Source organism: Euprymna scolopes, chromosome 22 (genome assembly GCF_053919585.1).
Source record: "Euprymna scolopes isolate OS-2025 chromosome 22, ASM5391958v1, whole genome shotgun sequence".
Lineage (NCBI taxonomy): Eukaryota > Metazoa > Mollusca > Cephalopoda > Sepiida > Sepiolidae > Euprymna > Euprymna scolopes.
In genome coordinates, this window is record NC_136503.1 from 44,477,601 (window position 1) to 44,500,557 (window position 22,957).

At 35.1% G+C, this 22,957-nt stretch overlaps 1 protein-coding gene across 5 annotated transcripts in view; it reads right to left on the bottom strand.

Moving 5' to 3' along the window:
* Window positions 1–14,970, bottom strand: part of LOC145243386 (methenyltetrahydrofolate synthase domain-containing protein-like) — a 29,366-nt gene extending 14,396 nt beyond the window's left edge. Inside the window, exons 1-2 of one of the 5 annotated variants that reach the window (XM_080106224.1) lie at window positions 14,829–14,970; window positions 2,675–2,741 (exon numbers count right to left, since the gene is read on the bottom strand). In XM_080106224.1, coding sequence (XP_079962350.1) covers window positions 2,675–2,714 — 40 coding nt within the window. In that variant the 5' untranslated portion in view covers window positions 2,715–2,741; window positions 14,829–14,970. Of the gene's footprint in view, window positions 1–2,674; window positions 2,742–3,051; window positions 3,260–8,110; window positions 8,247–8,477; window positions 8,595–14,828 lie in introns of those variants that run through there. The other 4 variants (XM_080106222.1, XM_080106220.1, XM_080106223.1 and 1 more) reach the window with 4 other exon arrangements.
* Window positions 14,971–22,957: the final 7,987 nt, after the last annotated feature.

Consider the following 22,957-nt stretch of genomic DNA (forward strand, 5'->3'; position numbering starts at 1 on the left):
CTCTCTGCTTTCTTTCACATCATCTGCTCATTTAAATTGAAAAAAATCCCCATCATATCATATTGTCTAAAGTACTGATTAACCAACCACTAAACAGCATCACTCTTATCCAGATTAGCATCAAAACTCCTATGCATGTTTGGGTATTACCATCTATGCTGGTAAAGTCTCCTCAGGCATCCAAGTAATCAACTGGAAATACTATTAGTTGTCTGCAGAGTTATTTCCCCTTTGGAAAGGATTATTACATATTGATCAGTTTCTCCTGTATATATTTACTAGCAGGGGGTACCCGGCGTTGTCCGGGTGTTTGGAGATGTGTGTGGTTTTGAGTAAATCAAAACTCCGGGGTAGGGGGGTTAAAAAAAAAGTTTTGGTAGGTGAGTATGAGGATTGAACCCGAACCCTTGATACAAAGTTGGAAATTAAAGTGTGAAAAAAAAAACATGCGACGTTAACCACTGGGCCACTGCGACATACAATGGAAAAACGTTTGAATTTATTTATTTAAGTATTAAAAACAGAATTGATACGTGGCCGTTTCCAGGCGCGATGCCGAGAACACACCGTTTGAATTTAGTTTCACTTTATTTATACTAAAAAGCAGGAGAAACAGGCGACAGAGCGAAATAGCGTGAATCTCATAGAAGTCAACGTAAATAAATCTAGAGGCGACCTGCGTTCCTAAATAATAGATATTATTATCTAGGGGCTATATAAATACTTCTAAGCGATCGTACCCCCCCCCCCCCCCGGGACCGTGTGCGAAAAAAGCCTTTGCGAGACATACATGAAATGGTCACACACATTTTGCCTTTTATATATATAGAAGAAGATAACAGTAGGTTTGTATGAATAACGTAATAGTTATTGATGTCAATTATGTAACCAGCAAACCTCGTTCAAATTAATTTGGATCTATAGGAAGCATATCTCATCATGGATAGCAAGACAAACTCCTATAATACTCCTTGTAACATGAACGTTAAAAGAAAGAAAAACAAACTCCTTTTTTTAAACACAAAGTATTTACTCATTTTATTTATCTTTCCAAGACAAGGCCAAGTGTGAAACTGAGAAATCAGTGCACTATGATTAGTGTACCCAGGCCTACAAAAAGTACCTGAGCAGCTTCGTCAGCATTCCCCAATAGGATTATCTAAAGTGATTAGCGATAAACTAACTCCTTCTTAAAAAGAAGATGAAACCTGGGATCTCCTGAGATTAAACAGGGCCATACCTCAACCCAAGAGTAAGAGTGACGTACCCTCGACTAGTACAAAGAGAAATAAGTTAAGGAAACGTCTTCAATTTACTTATATTACATAAATCATTGGGTGTAAGCTAGCAAAGGTTAGGACAGTGACTAAGTAAAGAAACGAATAATACAATGAGAAAGTTCGGTTGCCAGAAATCTACAAGCAGTTTTCTCAAGTGAAGATAGTCAGTACTCAGGTGCCCAGTAGACAAAGGCAGGAGTGAGAAGAGGCACGTCCTTCTTTGCTGCTTTTAAGAAACTCTGAGGTTGCTGCCTAGTTCCCGCAGGGTCTTCAAGTAGTCCTTCATAGGTCGGATAAAATTAGTATATACTGGAAGCTGATTAATCTTCATTGAACCAAATCACCTCACAGGGATTGCTCTCCGAGAGAGAGACAATAAATGCCAGTATTTATGAGTGCTACAAATTCTTAGTTAACTTCTTATACCTACCAGTATCCTATATGAAGCACGAATCACATTTCTACCTTTTAAACAGTACAAAAAAGTTTCTAACATATTGGCATCCAGACAATTCCAATTTTTTTCCTGATTCCAATACAATTACAGATTCCATTTCAAATTTCTGATTCCAATACAATTACCAATTCTGATTCTTTATAAATCTCTAAATATTTAACTATGAAATTGTTATTTTTTCTTGATTATGATTAAAAATACAAGTTAAATGTGCATATATTTTCTCAAATGGAAAAATACACTTGGGGTTAGTCTATAAATTTTAGTTTTACTGATCATTTAAAATCAATAAATATTTACGATTTTTATCATTAGTACCAACAGTGGAAGATTTTGTTTTAAAAAATCAAATAAAAAAGACAATTAAAAGAATCGTTTTTTTGGCATTGGAAAATAGGCACAAATTTTTCTGATTCTGATACCAATTCTGATACCCCCAAAAGTTCTGATTTTTTCCAATTCCCAATTCTGATTAATTGTCCCAACACTATTCAAAACCCTATCTGATCGCTGCAATGCTGCATACATGTACATTTATGAAATGTGATCTGATGGACTTACTGCATTTGTATCCACTCAACATAAATACCACCAATCAACCCAACTAGCAGCAAAATCACACCCTTTCACTGTAGAGGTTTCTGGAAATTTTTCTACTCTAGTAGCTTCTTTGCTCAGACTGCTTGTCTTTGGAATTCCTTCCTTGATCCCAGTTTCCACGATTATATGAACATGCAGAAATTTAAATGCAATGTAAACAAACATCTTGCTACACAACTCCCCACTTAGGGTGCTCACTATAAGCCTGCCCCTTAATCATAGTAGCATGTCTCAATGTGCCTTGTTTGGGTCGAATCAAAAATAAAATTAAAAAATAAAAACTGTCTTAAGTTTTCGTTGCATACAAAACTGAACAAACTCAACAAGGCATACTTACTTCTACCAAGCTTCTTGACAAATTCGGCAGGTGTGTCCATAACTGGAAGACGAGAACAAATTAAAGCCTGAAAAAAAAATACATATATATATATATATACATATTAATACCATAGTACCTTTAACGTACGTACATACATGTGTCACAGTTTCCAGGTTATAAATTATTCAATCAGGAGATCCTGTTTATTAAAATGGAGGATAGAAGGTGATAACATACTACAAACATTAAATTAATATATAGATACGCTAATTTAATGTTCATAGTATGATATCACGTTCTATCCTCCTTTTTAATAAATAGGATCTCCCGATCATCAGACGCAATGTAAAATAAAACATAAATAAATAAAAAATTATGTCGCTTTTGGACCATACATGAAACTAAAATATACATTCTTGGTCCTCTGGCTAGGATCCAAGAGTAGTATCTGTTCTGTCTAAAGATGATATAATGATATTGTGGGGTTTTCGTTTGCACCGGGCATCCATACAATGGAAATATGTCACAGACTTCTCTCGGGATATTGGAGATAAACTGCAATAACCAGATATATTCTGATATAGTTTAAGGTCATATCCAGGACCAATCTTCATAAGGACATATAAAAGTGATGCAAAACTTTTCTGTTTAAGTAATTAATTACATCCGTCCTGGCTAATCTTCTAGTCATAAAATAAAATTGCATATAATAAAATAAGTAAAACATTGTCTTTGTTGTTTATTAATGTCTGGCATGAATGCTGATCCCATGATATTATTGTAAAAAACTCTTAATGCAACGTTAATATCGCCATTACATTTGTCATAAACTTTAATCAGGGAAAAGTCAGTCTAGCTTTGTTTTCAATTGCATCCCAAATAAAGACACCACAAAATATAAATACAAGAGGCACTCCAAAAGTAATGCCTCCTATTTTTTTTATTCTGTCTGAATTGATCAGAGGAAATTGCAAATTGCATTGTTATGATGACTGAACTTATACATTCATGACCTGGAAATTTCATCTCTCTTTTGTAGATATTGACAGTGTGAGACTCTAAGAAAGCAAACCCTGTCATTGACATGTGTCAGAAGCAAAGATGAATCCTAGAATTCCTGGCAAAAGTGCATTGAGAATGGTGATGACTATGTAGAAAAATATATTCTGAAGCACAAACAAAAGGTCGTTTGTTTTAATGGTACCACTCGCGTCTTTGTGGATTTTCAACTTTTGAGTTAAAAAAAATAAGAAGCTTTACTTTTGGAATGACACTCCTATGACAAAGCGTGCTCTGGATGTCCATGCACAGTCATCGTTCCTCACTGGCAAAAGTGCATTGCCAATGGTGGTGACTATGTAGAAAAATAAATTCTGGAGCACAAAAGGTCGTTTATTTTAATGATACCACTCCTCTCTTCAACTTTTGAGTAAAAAATAATAGGAGGCTTTACTTTTGGAATGAGCCTCAAAGATTATAATATATGATTATAGTATAATTGTATTATAATTTTATGATTTGTAAATATAAGAAGAAGAGGAAGGAGGGTTATTTTTAATCTTTGCGATTCCACAAACTCATTAAAAATGTATCCAAAGTAATTTTATCTAGTCTGAAAAGTTGGAACTTAATCCAATCGATAGTATTAGACAAATTAAAAGATAAAATTCAGTAATTCAGTAGTTGCTGAAATGGGTATATTTGCTGATGACACCATGCTCTATAACAGACACGAGGGGAAAACGGATTAACAAATATCTAAGGAAATGGCTGAAACCTTTGATGAAGACCACCAGTTTGTAGTGGAATGGAGACTTAAATGGATGATCATATTCAATGCTGCCAAGACTAAGCCGCTTTCTTCTAATAATTACAAGAAACCTTCTCAACTACTGATAGACATGTCCAATAATACACTGCCTAAAAGCTCTTAGTTCAAACTCCTCAGCTTCATGACTACAGGGAACTCAAATTGGAACAAATACATTGAGGGCATTGCCAAGGCTGCTGCAAAGAAGATGGGCTCTATCTATTGTGCTGGAAAGTTACTGAGAGTATCCTGTATGTCTACAAGACCACCATTCGCCCATACATGGAGTATTGTTGCCACTTCTGGGCTGGTGCATCTGCTAATCTCTCGCTCCTAGACAGGTTTAAAAAAAAGTTGCCAACCTCATAAGTCCTGCACTGTCAACCAAACTCCAACCTCTGTCCCATCACTGAAATGTAGCACCACTGTGTCTGTTTTACAAGTATTTTAATAAAAAGTACTCTGATGAACTCCGTGCCCTTGTACCCCTTGACGTAAATACTTCCGACTAATCCGACAAGCAGCAAAATCCCACCCTACATTGTAGAGATCCCTAGATGCTGAAAAGCCTTCTTCTCAAACAGTTTCTTCCCTCGAACTGCAAACTTTGGAATACCTTCCTGATTGTATTGACATGCAGAAGTTCAAGTGTGATGTGAATAGACATTGTAGCAACTACTACATATGGCCGGAACAACTCTTCGGCAGGAACATTTTCATAGCTATTACCATTTTCAATGCCCACGAATATCAGAATGCGTAAGCACACAACGTTGCGATTTGACTACCTGTACACATGGAACAAAGGAACTATGTTATGTTGCCGCACATAGCGATACAGCAAACAGACTGGAACTTTCGAGAACATCGGTATATAAGGATTTGCTGCGGAAATTAAATCAGTTTTTCTCTTGTCTTCCCCAAGACTAGATATCAATGAAACTCCGCCACTGAAAGACATTAAAATCCCCTGTCTTGAATTTGCGCATCATGCACATGAACCTTGACTCTCATCATGGAAAATTAACATATCGAATGAGAACTAATTCTTCTTTTAAAAAATGTTATTTCGAACTACTGTTTCTTATGTGATGACCACACACACGCATTTCGCTTACATGCTTTAATGACTGTTTTTCTCTCAGAAAATAATCACATTAATTTCAAGCCATGTGTGACACTCTGTTCATAAGAATCAGTAATTTTAACCTCCATGCTATTCTCAAGAAATCCTCATTTAGCTAATCCTGCATAATGAACACTAATTACAAGAAAACACTTACATTGGAGCGATTTGAATTGATATTTCTAATACATTAATAAATGTTGCTATTTCATATTAATACAGTGATTTTGAGTTCTTTGTCAAGTGTTGTTATTTTCTGGAGTTATTTCTATACTTTTATTTTATGTATGTGAGGATGTGATCTGGTGACATCTTTCTATTAATCGGCAATCTCGTTAAATTTACCTTTAACGGTCCCATGGATACTCTACTACTTTCGACTTCAAGAGATTCCTGCACGTGCAATCTCGATCCTAAAATTTGATAGATCCCGATTATGAATTGGTGGACGCTGACTCACAGACTCACAAATTAGTGACTCCCAGCCAGAGTACTTATAACTGGTAACCCCTCTACTGCAAGAGTTACTATAACATCATGCTACTCATCTTCCTACGTTGTATCCCTGCAAATTTAGTCCCAAATAGTAGTCTTTTACATCCAACTGGTACTGTGTCTTGTTGTGGGGGAAAACGCACTAAAAAAAATATTTTTAGATGTTTTTTTTATGTTAGATATAAACAAGAGTTTGATGCCTGGATCAAAGATGACAAGTTGATCCCGTACCCCAACCAAAAGCTCGAGCTTCCAAAAGGTCTTATCTAGATACGGTTGAAAATGTCTGAAAAAATAGACGATTATGATTCTGAAAAGAGGCTTATCATAATTATTTTTTTAGTTTACATTTAAATGTTGATTGTGAAACAAAACAAGAGTGCATTCGAATTTTCAAGCTAAATTAACTTTAAAAATCCCTGGAAAAATAATTACCAGTTTTCTGAAACTATTTCAACGATAAATAAGTAAATAAATTAAAAGCTTGGGATACGCAGACTTTTATCCCATAATGAGTGGTACTGGTATAGGATTGCTAACATTGGGTCTGGTAACGAATTGAATTACAACTGAAAGGCAGCCACACACGATGAAAACCAGGTTCGCGAAATAAAACAAACAAACAAACAAACAAAAAACAATGTTTTATCAACCTAAATTTATTTTGTTTCGTTTTCGTAACATGAAATATAAGGGGCCGGGCACTTAAAAAAAAAAATCCCCTCAGATATTTAACGAAAACTGCTTATAAAATATAAGTTAAATTTAAAAACGAGTACCGAAAATTTCATGAAAATCTGACCATTAGTTAATTTTTCTTGATTTTTTTAAACAGGGGTATGTTTACGCTTTCGAATTGATCAATACATAGGAACATTGTTAATGTAAACACAATTTTGGCGTCGATAATGTAAACACAATTTTGGTCTAGCATTTTCATTATTTTCATACGCTAAAAAAAAAAAAAAATATTAAAAATTACTAGTTTATTTGAAGCTTCGGTAAATGTTTCGTTTAGGTCCACCTCCACAATTTTCTTTAAAATGACGACATTTATAGGTTTTCGACTATGCTGAATACGAAAATCGCATTGAAATGTTGCAGAGATAAGTAGTTATCAAGATAGAAAAAAATGCATTATGCACGGTAATTTTGGCGGCCATCTTGTTTTTTTTCCTTCGTGTAAAATTCTGATTGCTTAGGGCGCGCGCGCATGCGCGTTAAAAAATGGCCGCCAAAATTACCGTGCATAATGCATTTTTTTCTATCTTGATAACTACTTATCTCTGCAACATTTCAATGCGATTTTCGTATTCAGCATAGTCGAAAACCTATAAATGTCGTCATTTTAAAGAAAATTGTGGAGGTGGACCTAAACGAAACATTTACCGAAGCTTCTTTTAAAATGGAACAGAAATTATGATAATAATAATATTAAATTAGATTAGTTACATATGGGGGCAGGGTTAAATCTGTCGAGTGCGTTGGCGGTCCCTGAAAAAAATTTTCTGATTTATTTATTTTGTATTTATTATTTAATTTGGTGCTAGTGCAGTGGGCAGTGCACTTATTGATCCGCGCTACTTTTTAAATAGTATTTTCAAGTTTAATTAAAGTTATACAATATCTGTTTTTCTATTAAATTTTAAAGTTAAAGTACAGAATAGGTACCAAACACCCTCCCCTCCTCATGTTAAGAATGACTATCTTAATAATAACGTTATTATTTCAGCACGGATCAATAAGTGCACTAGTACCTTTAATTTCAATCAATGGTTCAACGTCAGATGGGATTAGCTCCTTTTACAACTTTTGCTATCGGAAGAAAATAAATTTGCAAAAATATATACAATGCAAATGCATTCCAATAATGTAAATAAATCAGGGGATGTTTTGTTTTCTCCGTTTTTCTATTTCGGGAACCTGACTTTCATTTCGACTGATGTCATCACTTAAATGGTAAAACAATTTTCGATTTTTACAGAAAAAGTTTGTTTTTTTTTTTCGTCATAATATTGCTTACTGAAATAAAATTTTCAATGCAAACTAGAAGTTCGAAATCAACAGCACACCGCACACCGGCTCCTCTCTGTTGGCTCGTAATGTTCAAATGCCGAAATAAAGTTTGTCCACTTTTCAGATCACGTACTTTAAACGAACACGAAATTTTAAAATCAGCCTTTTAATGGATAAATGGTTTATTTGGAAAAGACTCTTGAATATTATAAACAAGTCAATTAAAATAAAATAATGTTAGATATTTTAGTAATATCCTAATGATTGGTCCGAAATTATTTACAGTAAAATGAGTTTCACAACCGACGTAAATAAATAAAATAATTACGTCAGTTGTGGCTGTGGCTTAGGGTCTCGCCGCTCAATAAACTTACTAAGTGCTTGCTTCTCTCATTCCCACTCCTAGGCCATATGCGAATTCAAATCCAGACAGGAGTTCTTAAAATTTTTCTAATTTTGGTCGAGTAGGTATCTTAATTAGTTAGCATACCAGCAGTAGAACAATACAATAAATATCCATACGTCCACTGCATAAGTTTTTTTTTTCTAATGAAGTGATATTTAATGTCTATATGTTTAATAAACTTAGTTTAGGTACGTGAAAAAATGGCTCTACAGACTATGGCTATAAAAAAAAGGGGTTATATTAAAGAAAAAAGTTTTTTTACACGTGCAAAAATAAGCTATAATGAAAAATATAGCTAAAAAAAAAATTTTTAAATCAGCTAAAATTGAAATTTCAATAAATTAATTGCAAAAACCCATTGAAAAATGTAGCAACCGCTATGCCCAGCTGGAACAAATCCCTGGTAGAAAAATGTCATAGTGATCACCGCTTCAACACCCACGCATATGAAGCATGTGTAGGTACATGACTTTGTGATGCGACCACCACACTCATAAAACAAAAGTAACTATGTTACGCCCCCTTGCATATAAATACAGTGAACAGGCTGGAACGTTCGAGAAGGCCTGTATATAAAGATTTGCCCACAAAAAAATCAAATCATTCAGGATGATAGTACCCACATCAATGTTGTGAAGCACAATGCCATGATAAAGAGCATCAATTTGGCTTTGAAATGGAGGTCACAGATAGTGGATAGGTAAATGGATTCAGCAAGAGTAGCATCATGGATTAAATCAGAAGGGTCAAGAGATAAATGGATCAGGATGAAAAGGGCAGCTGAAATGCTTATCAAGAGTGGACTTGGAGCACTTGGAAACCTGATCAGAAAATTCAGACCAAAGGTAATAATCATGTTAGTTCCATCACAGAAAACCAAAGCAGATGGATTGACCAGAGTGAAGAATTCCTGCCTAGAAAGAAATATGTGGCTTTGGTGTGCTGTGAGGTAGAAGATCTGAAGAACCTGTAAAATATACATCATTTTGGAAGGAAAAGAACTCTATATCTAGCAAGGAAAGTGAATGCTAACATCAAAATGAACAATGTGCACGAAACTGAGGAGTAATGTAGGGAGTGTCAATACTACAATTAGTTCAGAGCTGTAATTTGACATATAACTCATAGAGATATAAATCATTGCTTATGCAAAACAGCTAGATCAGAGAAGTGATATTGACTCAGGGCTATTACTTACTGAACGCCTTTTACCAGGCCGTGAAATTGCTTGAGAGTAACAATAGCTGAAGGAATACTTGAAAACAATGACAGTCAAAAGAGTTTTACTTGCGAATATTATTAAAAAAAAAAAAGTAGTACCAAATTGAATATATTAAAGTTTCAGGAAATTTTCCCAGTGGTGTATTGGAAAAATATAATAGGTTGAATGATCACATGCTCCCAACCCCCTCCCAAGTATTTGTTAATGCAATACACATTCTGAATAATCGTAAAAATTTCGTTTCAATGATTTCAAGTAGCAAATAGAAATTCATTTGCAAAATGATAGTTAAAAAAGTGAAGACAGCTAGTATAAAATAAAGTAAAGACAAAAAGGAGGAATTTTATGAATTAATTATTTATGAACAAATACTATGTCACATCTTTATGCGATATAAAAATATGTTTATTGCAATAGGAAACTTGACATAATATCTGAGTTGAATGTTTATGACCAGACACTCAATTTGTTTGCCTGTGTTTCACTTAATTGTTGATCATTCTTTTCATATCACTTGAAAAGATGCAGAAAACACCATGTGAAAGATTTAACAGTCATAAACAATGTTTTGAATTTACATCATCAGTATCGTATATACTTGTATATAAGTTAAATTTCTAGGAGATGATTTTAAGGTTATTTTTTGGGAGTCGACTTATATATAGGTAATATTTTTGAAAATGTTGTTAAAGAGCAACTCTGTGCTCAATCATAACATACAAACCGCCATTTTGTTTATGCATTCGATATATACTAGTAATCCCAGTAATTAATCACACTCCTTCCAAACCCTACTGCAGTATGTCTGCCAGCATATAAGCACATTCACGGTTTTTCAATGGGAGGCTTAATAATAATTGGAATAGCTCTCACAATGTTCATTCTCTAGACGTGGCTATAAGCCTAAGTTCGATATGATGTGTTTGGTGATGATATGACGGTTTTTTAGTAGGTTAGGAAATGTAGTGTTTATGATATGTCATTCCCCCTAAGTTCACTATTAAAAATCTTATAAACAGTCATATTAACTATTTATTAACAATTTAACGACAACTATTAAATGAAACTATTTAATGGCACTTAATGCATGTATTTTCATTATTACGGTATATTACAGCTTGTGCAATGTATGCATTTATGTTATTATGGTACGTGACATAAATTATGTCTAAAAACAGTAACTGCGCCTGAAATCGAGAGCATGTCATTGATCAGAATGTCTGATTAGCAACATTTGAGTTCGTTGCATGCAAGTGTGCAGCGGGTTGGTTCTATATATGAAAATCGAATAGATCACACTTGTGTAAATGCACATATTATCACTAGCGGATGCTGAGAAACAATTTATAATATGTCTTACAAAAAAACACCAAAAAGGAAATTATCTGTGCAAGAAAGAGCCATTTAACTTGTCTAGAATCTATAGTTGACTTATACACATGCAATACTTAAACTAACACAATATTTGGTCTTAAAATGAACATTAACATGCACAAGATCGACGTATACACAAGTATATACAATATATCGCATGTTGGTTTCTAGGAATTAATCATTGCTTCAACAAATTCATCTCTATTAAAGTTATCTTCCCTTGGAAGATGTTGATTTTCCGGGCTTTAGTAAAACGGGTCAAGATCCATTTTGGTAATAAGGCGACTCCCTAAATTTCATAACAATAGAAAACCTTGTATGAGATCATATGATCAGGAATTGAAATCCTAATTCTTCCTCTATTAGTTGTTAGTTGTTGGATTGAATAGATTCGCCATGTGGGATTGGCCTCTACAGACAAAGACCCTATGAGTTTATGTAAATTTTGTTTGTGTTCTTAACATATATTTCTTATATCTTGTATTAATAACATGTACATTCAATTGTATTTGGGACTCATGTATTTAATTATAAACCTTGTGTATCGTTTTATTGTAGGTCAATATTTTTTTAATTTTGAAATTGCTATAAAATGCAGAGAAGTGAAATTCGGTGCACTGGAAGAGAATAACAAGGTGCCTTATTTCCATGATTTTTGTGGAATTTGAACAAATATTTGGAAAATTATGCTACTTTTTCGATTTTCTGGTAATTTGAAGTGTGTATCACTTTATTGCAGGTCTCCCAAAATGTTGAGAAAGGCTCGATTGACAGCTAGTGAAAAGGGACGTGTTGTTGCAGACCTTGCAGAAGGTTTATCTCTTGTAGATCTAGCCAAGGAGCTTTGAAGAGATTGAAGAACATTGTCTTCATTCATTGAAAATCCAAACATCAAACCAAGGAAGGACAAAAACACAAGAAAGTCAATTTCTGTTTGTGATGTTAGAAAAATTCACTGTCAGCTTATCATGCAGCTGGGCTGCTATATTTGACAAGGCTGGAATACCTTCCTTGTTCAGAAAGACATACTGCAATATCTTAAACGAAATTGCAAGAAGCAATAAGCCCACAGCAAGACCTGTTTTAAACCAAACTCATAAGGAAAAACGTTTGATTTGGGCTCAGAAATACATGAAAACCAACTTTGAAAATGTTCTTTTCACCGATGAGGCCAGAGCAACCCTTAATGAACTAGATGTGGGCCAAAGTTTGGAGTCCTCTTGGATCTTGGATTCCCTACCCCTCATTGATTCCGTCATCAACAGGGAGGTGGAGGTGTCATGTTTTGCACTGGAATAATCTGTGATGAAATAATTGGACCATTTCGAGTGTCAGAAAGTGTCAAACTGACAAACCAGTCTTATATTTATTTTTAGATGAGCATTTGTCACCATGGCTTGATGACCTTCCATTGACGTGTAACTGCAAATTGATTTTTATGCACGACAATGTGCCATCCAACTCAGCCAAAGCTTAAGTCATTAGGCATTAGTTGAGAAAATTAGATGACATGGCCACCTTGTTCTCCAGATATAAACCCAATTGAGCAGCTCTGGTCAATAATAAAGATGAAAGTTTTTGAAGGAGATGTTCAATTTTTGTCGAAGGATGAACTTTGGAGGAAGATTTTGGAAGTTTCGCATAGCATCACATCATCTCAAATCCACCGATTGACATCATCAGTTGACAAGAGGCTATTCAAAGTGATTTTGAAGCATGGGAGTTATGTTGATAAATAAATATTTCCTTAAACAAAATAATATAAAATTTGTTTTTGTTTTTGGTTAATATTGTTACTAGAAATGTTCTTTATTTCATATAAATAGAAATCTGAAGTTAGAATATTGTTTTAATACGGAAAATATACATTTTTTGACACTTGCAATAAAGTGATACACACTTAAAATTACCAGAAAATAGAAAAATTAGGAAAGCTTTCAAAATATTTGTTCAAATTCCACAAAAATCAGGGAAATGTGGCACCTTGTTATGCTCTTCCAGTGTTATATCAAATTTAACTTCTCTGCATTCCATAGCAATTTCAAAATTTAAAAAATATTGACCTGCAATAAAGTGATACATAGGGTTTATGTATCATCTACATTGCATATCTTCTTTATAGTTTGTTAAGGCGAACTATAACAAACTATGAATTAATATATATCTTTTTAATCTGGCTTCACTATTGCCTTTTATTAACAAAATGTGTTTATTAATATTATTATATAGACACATAACCGAGGCAATGACAAAAGCATTAGAAAATGATCTTCAGTTTGTAGTGGAATTGGACCGTTAATGGATGGTAGCATTTAATGCTACTAAGACTAAGCTTATTTCCTTTAACAATTACAAAAAATCATTCTCAAACACTGATTGCTATGACAAATAACATGTTACATGAGAGTTTATCGTTCAAACTCCTTGGTCTAACATTCACAGGCAACATGAATCGAAACAAATACATTAAGAATATTTCCAAAACTGCTGCAAAGAAGGTGGGCTCCTCTATTACTCACATTTGCCAGTATCCTATATCTCTACAAAGCCACCACTCGCCTATGCATGGAGTATTGTTGCTGCATCTGCATCTACAACTAGTCTCTTCCTCTTAGAGCCCAAAAAAGAGTTTCCAATCTAATAAGGTCTGCACTATTTACCAAGCTGCACCCTCTGTCTCATCGCTGCAATATTGCATCCTTGTGCCTGTTTTATAAGTGGTTTAATGGAATGTGCTCTGATGAACTTATAGCATTTGTGCATCCTGACCAACCCGAGAAGCAGCAAAATTCCACCATTTCACTGTAGAGGTCAAAAAGCCTTCTACTCTAACAGTTCCTTTTCTCAGACTGCTAGACTTTGGAATTCCCTCCGTTTCCTACTTTCCTGATTATACTAACATGCAGAAATTTAAATGTAACATAAATCAATATCTTGCTCATCTCCTTACATAGTGCCCCTGTAGACATAATCTCAAATAGTAGCCCTTTACATCCAAGTGGCAATATGCTTTGTTTGGAGTGAAAAGGTGGGGGGGGGAAATGAATGAATGAATAAATATCTTTATTCATTTTTAAATTTTTCATCAGTAGTTGTCGATCGTTTCGTTTGTTTAACTAAAACGATTAAACTCTTTTCATGACGGTTTCAGATAGTGTATTTTGACCATAGTAACGCCTTTTAAAAGTGCCAAGAATAGCACTAACAATTAATATAAATGTAGTTAAATTGGCTAAAGAAAAAAATGGAATAAAAACATAAATGTTATGAATGGGTCACCAGTTAGCAAGTGCTAACTTAGACATAAAAGGACTTTTTTTTGAAAATTTGAGAAAAACGAAATTTTACAAGAAAACATTTTTATACAAGAGATAAAAATATAAAAATTATTTTCAATCATGAAAATGTTTTACATTTTATTTAATTATTGGAATTCTTTTGAGATGAGTAATTTGTATATTTTTATTTACTTATTTGCAGACTGTTATCCTCATCTTTTATAGTTGTTGTTTCACGACGTTTCGGCCAACTATTTCTCTGGCCTTCATCAAGTTGTAGCAACAACTATAAAAGATGAGGATAATAGTCTGCAAATAAATAAATAAAAATATACAAATTACTAAAAGTTTCAATAATTAAATGATATATACCATTCAGCAGGGACCTGACAATGGAAGATCAGATAACAAAAAAACTTGGCTTTATAAGACCAAAAAATCCAACCTTGATCGCCCTTCGGGGCCTGTGGCGCAATGCATAGAGACATTGAATCTCTACAGTTCCAAGTGAGCATTGTCTGATGATAGCAGTTTCAAGCCTACCCAAAGCTGCCCAGAGGATTAGTCGGCCAAAATGTGGTGAGACGACAACAACTATGGGAGGCAGTAATTACTGAAGATACAGTTAAAGATTCAGCATTTATATCCCATCGCAGTTAACAACCTTATGAAGGCCAGAGGAATAGTTGGCCAAAACGTCATGAAACAACAAAAATGTCGCCTGCAAACAATTGTTAGACAGGCGTCATGCTGGATCTGGCGCAATTCGAAGACATTTGCAAAGAGAGCATAATATTGTCCACTTCTTCCGTTCTCGGGCTGCTCTGGAAAAAAAAAAAAAAAAAAAGAGAGAGGGAGAGAAAAAAGAAAAGGGGGGGGGGAGGAAAGAAAAAGAAGGAAGGGGGGAAAGGAAGGAAAAAAGGGAAATTAAAGAGAAAAATAAATACATAAAATTTAAATTAAAATCAAAAAGTTAAAAATAAAAATGAAAAAGTTAAAAACAGCGTTTTTCCTCTGCTTGAATATGCCAGGTAATTTTTTTAATTTTTTTTTTTTATATCCTATTTATTGCTTTGCCCAGCAGCAATAGCTGCTGGTGGCGCCAGGGGTGGCAGTCCCGCTTTAGCCACCGAAACTGTGTCATCACCTCTGGTTAGCGGCTGATGAGGGCAAAGTAAAAGCACATGTGGTCACATGTTGTATGTAGAATATATATTACTTACATATGCATATTATTCACATTATAAACATATTAAATTGTGAGTGCTTACTCAATTTTCTTTGCCAAACACAAGTTTGCATCAATGAACATTTTCATTTTTTTAATTTATTTATTTATTTGCGAACTATTTGTTGTTTCATGACGTTTTGGCCAACTATTCCTCTGGCCTTCATAAATAAAAAAAATGAAAATGTTCATTGATGCAAACTTGTGTTTGGCAAAGAAAATTGAGTAAGCACTCACAATTTAATATGTTTATAATGTGAATAATATGCATATGTAAGTAATATATATATATATGTAAGTATTTGGCAGCGTGGTACTGTGTATGTGTGTTGGTTTACCTTGTTCTTATTAGTGCGTGTGTAGCTGTGAGTAGCAGCTCGTTTCTGTTCGCCTGACTCTCACTAGTGTGAATGATGAAGAAGGCTTGTATGTGAGTCATTGAAGTACTCCTTTTCGAGTTTCCAAAGGCACTAGGAGAAGGTTGAACATACATACTTGGTTCCTTCCAAGCAGCCTTTCTCTTGCTTTTAGCTGCTTTTTTTTAGTAGTTTCAAAGTTTGCATCAGCTTATTACTTTGATATAGACTTGTTACTTTTGGGAAACAATTTTCATTTGTTGAAAATACTTTGAGTTTACACGTTCCTGTGAAAACTTACTTGCTTCCAGAAGTGAAAAAGAAAGCGAATCCAAATTAAGCAAAGAAAGAAGGAGATTAAGCTATTCAAGTCATTTGCTTCATAGCATTCATTTCAATTGCTTCGCAATGGCCATTACAAGCGCACCATCTTCTTTGTGGTTTACTCCATTTTCTGCATTCCTCCACCCTTCCTTTTAGACATGCTAGATCAACAATTGATTGGTTTGTATTTTTGTATTCATTTTTCCGAGTTAATTACAGATTTTAGATTCAAAGAAGAATGACATCAAATGTGAATGTTGCAATCACCTTTTTTTTTTGTGTGTGTATCTTTTTCTCTCTATCTGTTTCTATCTTTTTGAGGTTTTTCAAAACTATTGTTACATATCAGGAACCCTCCCTTCATAGCGATTAAGTTAGCTAATTTTGACAAGGGTCATACTAAATGCATGATAACTCAGATCTGTCAAATAGAATCGTTCTTGGGGTTAAATAAAAGACGTGTGACGTAAAGTTGAGGCAGGGGGCAGAAATCAAATGCTGTAAGCCAAACAGAGAGATGATAAAGAACGATGTCACGGTTTTGACCAGAGAGAAAACTAAGATTTTCATATCAGTCTCATGCAAACGAGCCACAGCAGAAAGCTGATAATCTTGACAAATGTTACTTCAATGTCTCTGTCCATGCACCTCCCTCATTTCATTAAGTTAGAAAGTTAAATTTAAGAAATAACTTACTACAATAAGAATAGTCTCTCTGTCCTGAGTAAGTTCTCTCCAAATAAAACCATTTATAAAAACTCTCAGCGAACGTCTCTTTGGGTCTTTCTTCATGAAAAGCTTTTAATCATCTTAGTTAAACAGACGAGATGATCAATGGCCACTCATGAAACGCGATGAAGGAAAACAGAGATATCAGAATAGGCGATAAAAGACCCACGTATAAACACACATCTCCCCACATATGCATAAAGAATTCTTTTATTTTGTTATTAAAAACATGCTAAAATACATAATACAACTTTCTAAATAAAACTCCAACTAATAAAAACAAGTTATTAAAAATAATCAACTGAAACCTACTTTCCATTGTAAACATGTTTCAGTTCATCCACATAAATTAAATCTATTTTTGCCAAAAGCACCAAAATACTTATTCAGTGGTTTGAGGCGAGGTGCGACAAATTAGAGAGGACATTGCTGATGGAATGTCATAAACATAGACGATCAACGGCCAGTAAAAGAGATAAATGAAAATAAAGAAACAAATAAACTAAATAACCAAATTGTGGCCTATTTGCACTAAAACAAGATTTTCAGATCAGTCTCTCCATGGAAGCAGTGCGAATGACCCACCAACAATGATGTAGAAAGCTGATAATCTTGACAAATGTTACTTCAATGTCTCTGTCCATGCACCTCCCTCATTTCATTAAGTTAGAAAGTTAAATTTAAGAAATAACTTACTACAATAAGAATAGTCTCTCTGTCCTGAGTAAGTTCTCTCCAAATCAAACTATTTATAAAAACGCTCAGCGAACGTCTCTTTGTGTCTTTCTTCATGAAAACAATTTTATTCATTTTAGTTAAACAGACAAGACGATCAATAGCCACGAAAAGAGATAAACAAAAATAAAGAACCAAATTAACTAAGCAATCAAATTGTGACCTATTTGCGTTAATAACAACATATGTAATCGACATGCCATGAATGGACAGAATTTGATTATTTAAGAGGATGGCTCGACAAGTATTTGTTGACATTGGACTTGAAGAGAGCCATGTTATAGTTAGCAGGGAAGCAATCCTGTAGTATTATGTTTCAAAAATGGGAAATTCTTGGAAAGAAACTATGTTCATGGAAGTTCCAGTTGACCTTAGGTACATAGGAGAAGAAATTATTAAGATAATCGATAACGTTAGTCTTTCACACCTAAATTCATTGCTCCTAAAGAAAACCTTGAAAAAGAACCCCCCAAAAACTTAGTCTCCCTTGTGTCTTTCTTCATAAGAAGAGTTTAATCCTCTTAGTTAAAAACAGACAAGACGATCGACGGCCACTCATGAAATGCGGCAAAGAGAAACGTGAAGCCATATGGAGGAGACATGGCTTAATGACCTAGAAAACTGAAAACCTCAGTGAATCAATGTCTGTCCATGTGCGTCACTCATTTCTCAAGTCAGTAAACTAAGTTAAGAAGGAAATAATCATTTAGTTATTTTAGTCTCTCTCTCCTGAATCCATTCTCTCCAATAAAACCTTGAAGAAACTCAGCAAATGCCTCCCTTGTGTCTTGCAGGCATGAAAAAAATTTATTCATCTAAGTTAAACAGTCGAGGCGAATGACAACCACTAGACAAAACAGCGATCATGCAACAACGAAGAACAACGGCGATGAAGAGAATAAAAAGAGAATGTATAAACCCTGCATGTGTGTATAAACATTTGTATTTTATTTATTGAAACTTGTTATACTTCTCTTATGGCAATAGCACCATTGTTATTGCATTAACAAGAATAATAAAATTAGCTTTTTAATAAATTTATTTGACTGTAAATATTTTGTCTGCAAGCAACCTTTAATGGGAAGACTTTTCTTTTACTACCAGCTAGCTAGTGTTGGAAGAGAGAGAGAGAGAGAGAGAGAGAGAGAGAGAGAGAGAGAGAGAGAGAGAGAGAGAGAGAGAGAAGCATTCTGTCGCTCTAAATGTTCACCTGTCTATAAATTTTGAAAAGTGATCTGTCCATCTAAGATTAGCTGTTCGTATGATGTTGATGATGTCATTTATTCCGGTTTGCTGTCAGATGCAGGTGGTTCCTTTGCTTTCAAATACCCCGATGCCAAGCATAATGCATTCAGTTTTGCGTTGTACCATTCTTACCTTTTCTATTGTTGCATTATTGTGTATCCATATTTCACTACCATATGTCATTAAAATAATATTATGTATTTATCTTCATAGTCAACTTTTTACTCTTGATGATGTTGTCCATCGAATCCTAATTAACTTTTCAGGCATGATATCAGCATCGTTTCTCACCGTACTTCCTAAAGCAGAGGTAGTTATTATATTTCTCTTGTTGCGGTTATCATCGTTGTCACATTAACAAGAATAACAAAATTGGCTTTTTAATAAAATTATTTTATTGTAAACATTTTGTCAACAGATTTAAATGGGAAGACTTTTCTTTTACTGACTACCAGCTAGCCAGTGAGAGAGTGTGTTAAGCAAAGTTAATGCAAAGCTAGTAGTTTTAGTTTGAATACGAAAACATTTTTACATATTTTTACATTGTAAATAGATCCCATATGTGGCCGTTACAAAACTCATTGATGAAAACGTTACAAAATATATTAAAGCTTACTCTTTTGTTTTGGAACCTTTTTTTTTTTTAATATTGCTGGATTGTAGAATCAAGTTTTGCAATTCCTAAACAGATTTTTGAAAAGCAATTTATCAGACTAGAGGAAAAGCTGGTTTTTGTATGATTCAAAGAGTCAGAAGTAGACGTTCATAGAACTTCCTGTCATTACAAATCAGTAAAGTGTACCACAGTCAACCAAGAGAAGTGTCTATCAGTCATGTGTGCGCAGTATAATGATATAGGGAAGTGAAACCAATGAGGGTTGAGAACATGCGTTGCATGGAGAGAAGTATGATGTATAATCGATCTGTAATGTGAGTCTTCAAAGTCCTGGGTACCTCAGATGAAGAGTAAATCTGGACAATATAGGGAGATGTCTGCAGAACAGGAGACTTTGTTGGTTTGGTCACATTAAAAGAATGGATAAGAATTTTTAGGTTAGTAGATGTAGAAATGTCGAGATAGCAGGTTCAATTGGCAGAGGAAGGAAGAAGAAAATATGGTAGGACGTGATATGGATGGATTTGAGTCAAGTGGTATAAATAAAGACCTAGCCAGAAATAGTTTAGTTTTGAAGTCGATTTCTAAAAGTCGTCTAATACATGATAACATATAAAACAGGCGTTAAACCGATGCTTCTTCTTCTTCTTCTTCTTCTTCTTCTTCTTCTTCTTCTGATGATGATGATGATGATGATAGTTTTTCATTAGTCAGAATTAATTATATGGGCATGTGCGTAGTACCCTATTAACGGGGCAAAAAAAGAAAAAAAAAAAGAAAAAGAAAAAAAAAAGGCAAACATAAAGAGAAAGGCAATTATCAAATAGCTTAACCTGGTATTTCATCTTTACATACGAAAACACAAATCCTGTCCTAAGGAGTTTGGATAAGGATTTAGGAGGTGAGTTTAGCAGGAGACTCTGAATGAACGTTGACGGCTTAAGGTTAGGCAAAGCGGTTGGTCTCCAAATTTAGAAAGAAAACTGGAGAGGGGAGTGGAGAGAAAATAAGGGAGAGAGTGAAAGAAAGAAATAAAGAAACAGAAAAAAAAAAAAAAAGAATCAAAAATGAAAAAAAAAGAGAGAGAAATAAAGGGTGTAGTGAAGAAAGAGAAAGAAAGAAACAGAGAAATAAAAGACAGATAAACAAAGTGAAAAAAGAAAGAAAAAAGGTTGTAGTGAAGAAAGCAATTTAATTCGGTTTTATTTACACCCCGCCCGCCCCTCTTCACCTTCCTTCTAAGGAAAAATGCGAAACAAGGTCGGTTTTTGTCGTGGAGAATTTAGCTCCACTCAAAATGGAAACTCTAGATCGAGAAGAAAACTAATCTGTGTAGTCCTGTTGGCACACCCTCACTTGTCAGAGCGCCTCAGGTGATAGTAAATAAGTCCACACCTTCTGTTCCAAACGGAGGACATAAAGCTTGGGAAGTTGATTTTCTTGAGACTGAATGAAACTTGATACATCATATCAAACACAGCCCAAAGCGGAGGATTGGCAACAAGCGGCAGAGAATCACATGATTTTTTTTTGTTTTTTTCGTAACTCTACTTATTAGAAGAGGCGGGAAGAAAAAAAGTAATGACGCAATATGTTTATCTACTTATTTACCTCCTCTGCTGGGAGTTAGACACAAGGTCAATGAGGTTTTGAAAAGCCAGCGAATTAGGTGAAGTGCACTTTGGTCAACAAAATATACCTGAGCAAACCGATTACTAGAGGTGGCTCAGGTGATTAACTAACCCCTTCTTAAAGAGAAAGTAAGGCCTAGGAGGACAGACATCCTAGTACTGAACAGAACCGTATCACAGCAACAAACCAATCCACCATCGCTTAAAGTGTGACGTTCACTTTTCCGATAATCTTCACCTTTGACTAGATAATCCCACATTAAATCAGTTCTAAGTTAGATTATGACCGATATTTTAATCAAGTTTGATGACGATTGCTCAATTAATGTAAACGCTTCACTGTACACAAAAACTGCTTCTGTTGTACCAGTATTCAAGAATTCTGGCGAAAGGACAGACCCATCAAATTATCGCCCCATTAGCCTCCTCCCACTTTTTGCCAAAATATTTGAGACCATAATTAACCATGCTCTAGTCCATCATCTTACAGATGCTAAACTACTGACTGACAAACAATATGGATTTAGACAAGCCCGTTCCACAGCAGACATCCTCACTGTGATCTCTGAACGTATATACCATTCACTGGACAAAGCGGGGGAAGGCAGAGCGGTAGCTCTAGATATATCTAAGGCTTTTGACAGGGTATGGCATGAGGGTCTCCTCAGTAAAATCAGATCATACGGTATCACTGGTAGAATACTTAACATAATTAAATCCTTCTTAGATAAGAGAAAAATCCAGGTAGTCCTCGACGGTCGCACATCTAAACAATATGATATAAATGCAGGAGTGCCCCAGGATTCTATCCTTGGACCTCTATTGTTCCTGATATTCATAAATGACCTCCCCGACAACATTGCCTCTGAGATGGGTATATATGCTGATGACACTACACTCTATGGCAGACACGACAGGAAGACGAATGAACACATTTCTAAAGAAATGGCAGAAACACTAGAGGAAGACCTCCAATCTGTAGTGGAATGGGGACAAAAGTGGTTGGTCGCGTTCAATGCTGCCAAGACTAAACTAGTTTCATTCAATAATTACAAGAAACCCTCTCTACCACCCATAGCAATGGCCAACGACTCTTTATCTGAGAGTCCATCTTTCAAACTCCTTGGCCTAACGTTCACAGGAAACATGAGTTGGAACAATTACATTGAAAGCATTGCCAGGGCCGCTGCAAGAAAGGTAGGCTCTCTCTACCGTGCTAGAAAACTACTAACACCCGAAAGTATCCTGTACCTCTATAAGGCCACCATTCGCCCATGTATGGAGTATTGCTGCCACATCTGGGCTGGTGCATCTGCTACTAGTCTCTCGCTCCTTGACAAGGTTCAAAAGAGAGTCGCAAACCTGATAGGCCCTGAACTGGCATCTAAGCTTCAGCCTCTGTCCCATCGACGAAATGTTGCATCCCTCTGCCTTTTCTACAAGTATTTTAGTGGTGAATGCTCTGACGAACTGCAATCACTTGTGCCCCCACGACGCGAGCACCCTCGACAAACCCGACAGGCTACTAGATCCCACCCCCACACTGTAGAGGTCCCTAGATGTAAAAGATCTTTTTACTCCAATAGTTTCTTCCCCAGAACCGCAAGACTCTGGAATTCCATTCCAGGTCCCTGCTTCCCCAACAGTACTGACGTGCAGAAGTTCAAGTGTAACGTGAACCGACACCTTGCTGCCCAAATCCCTACATAG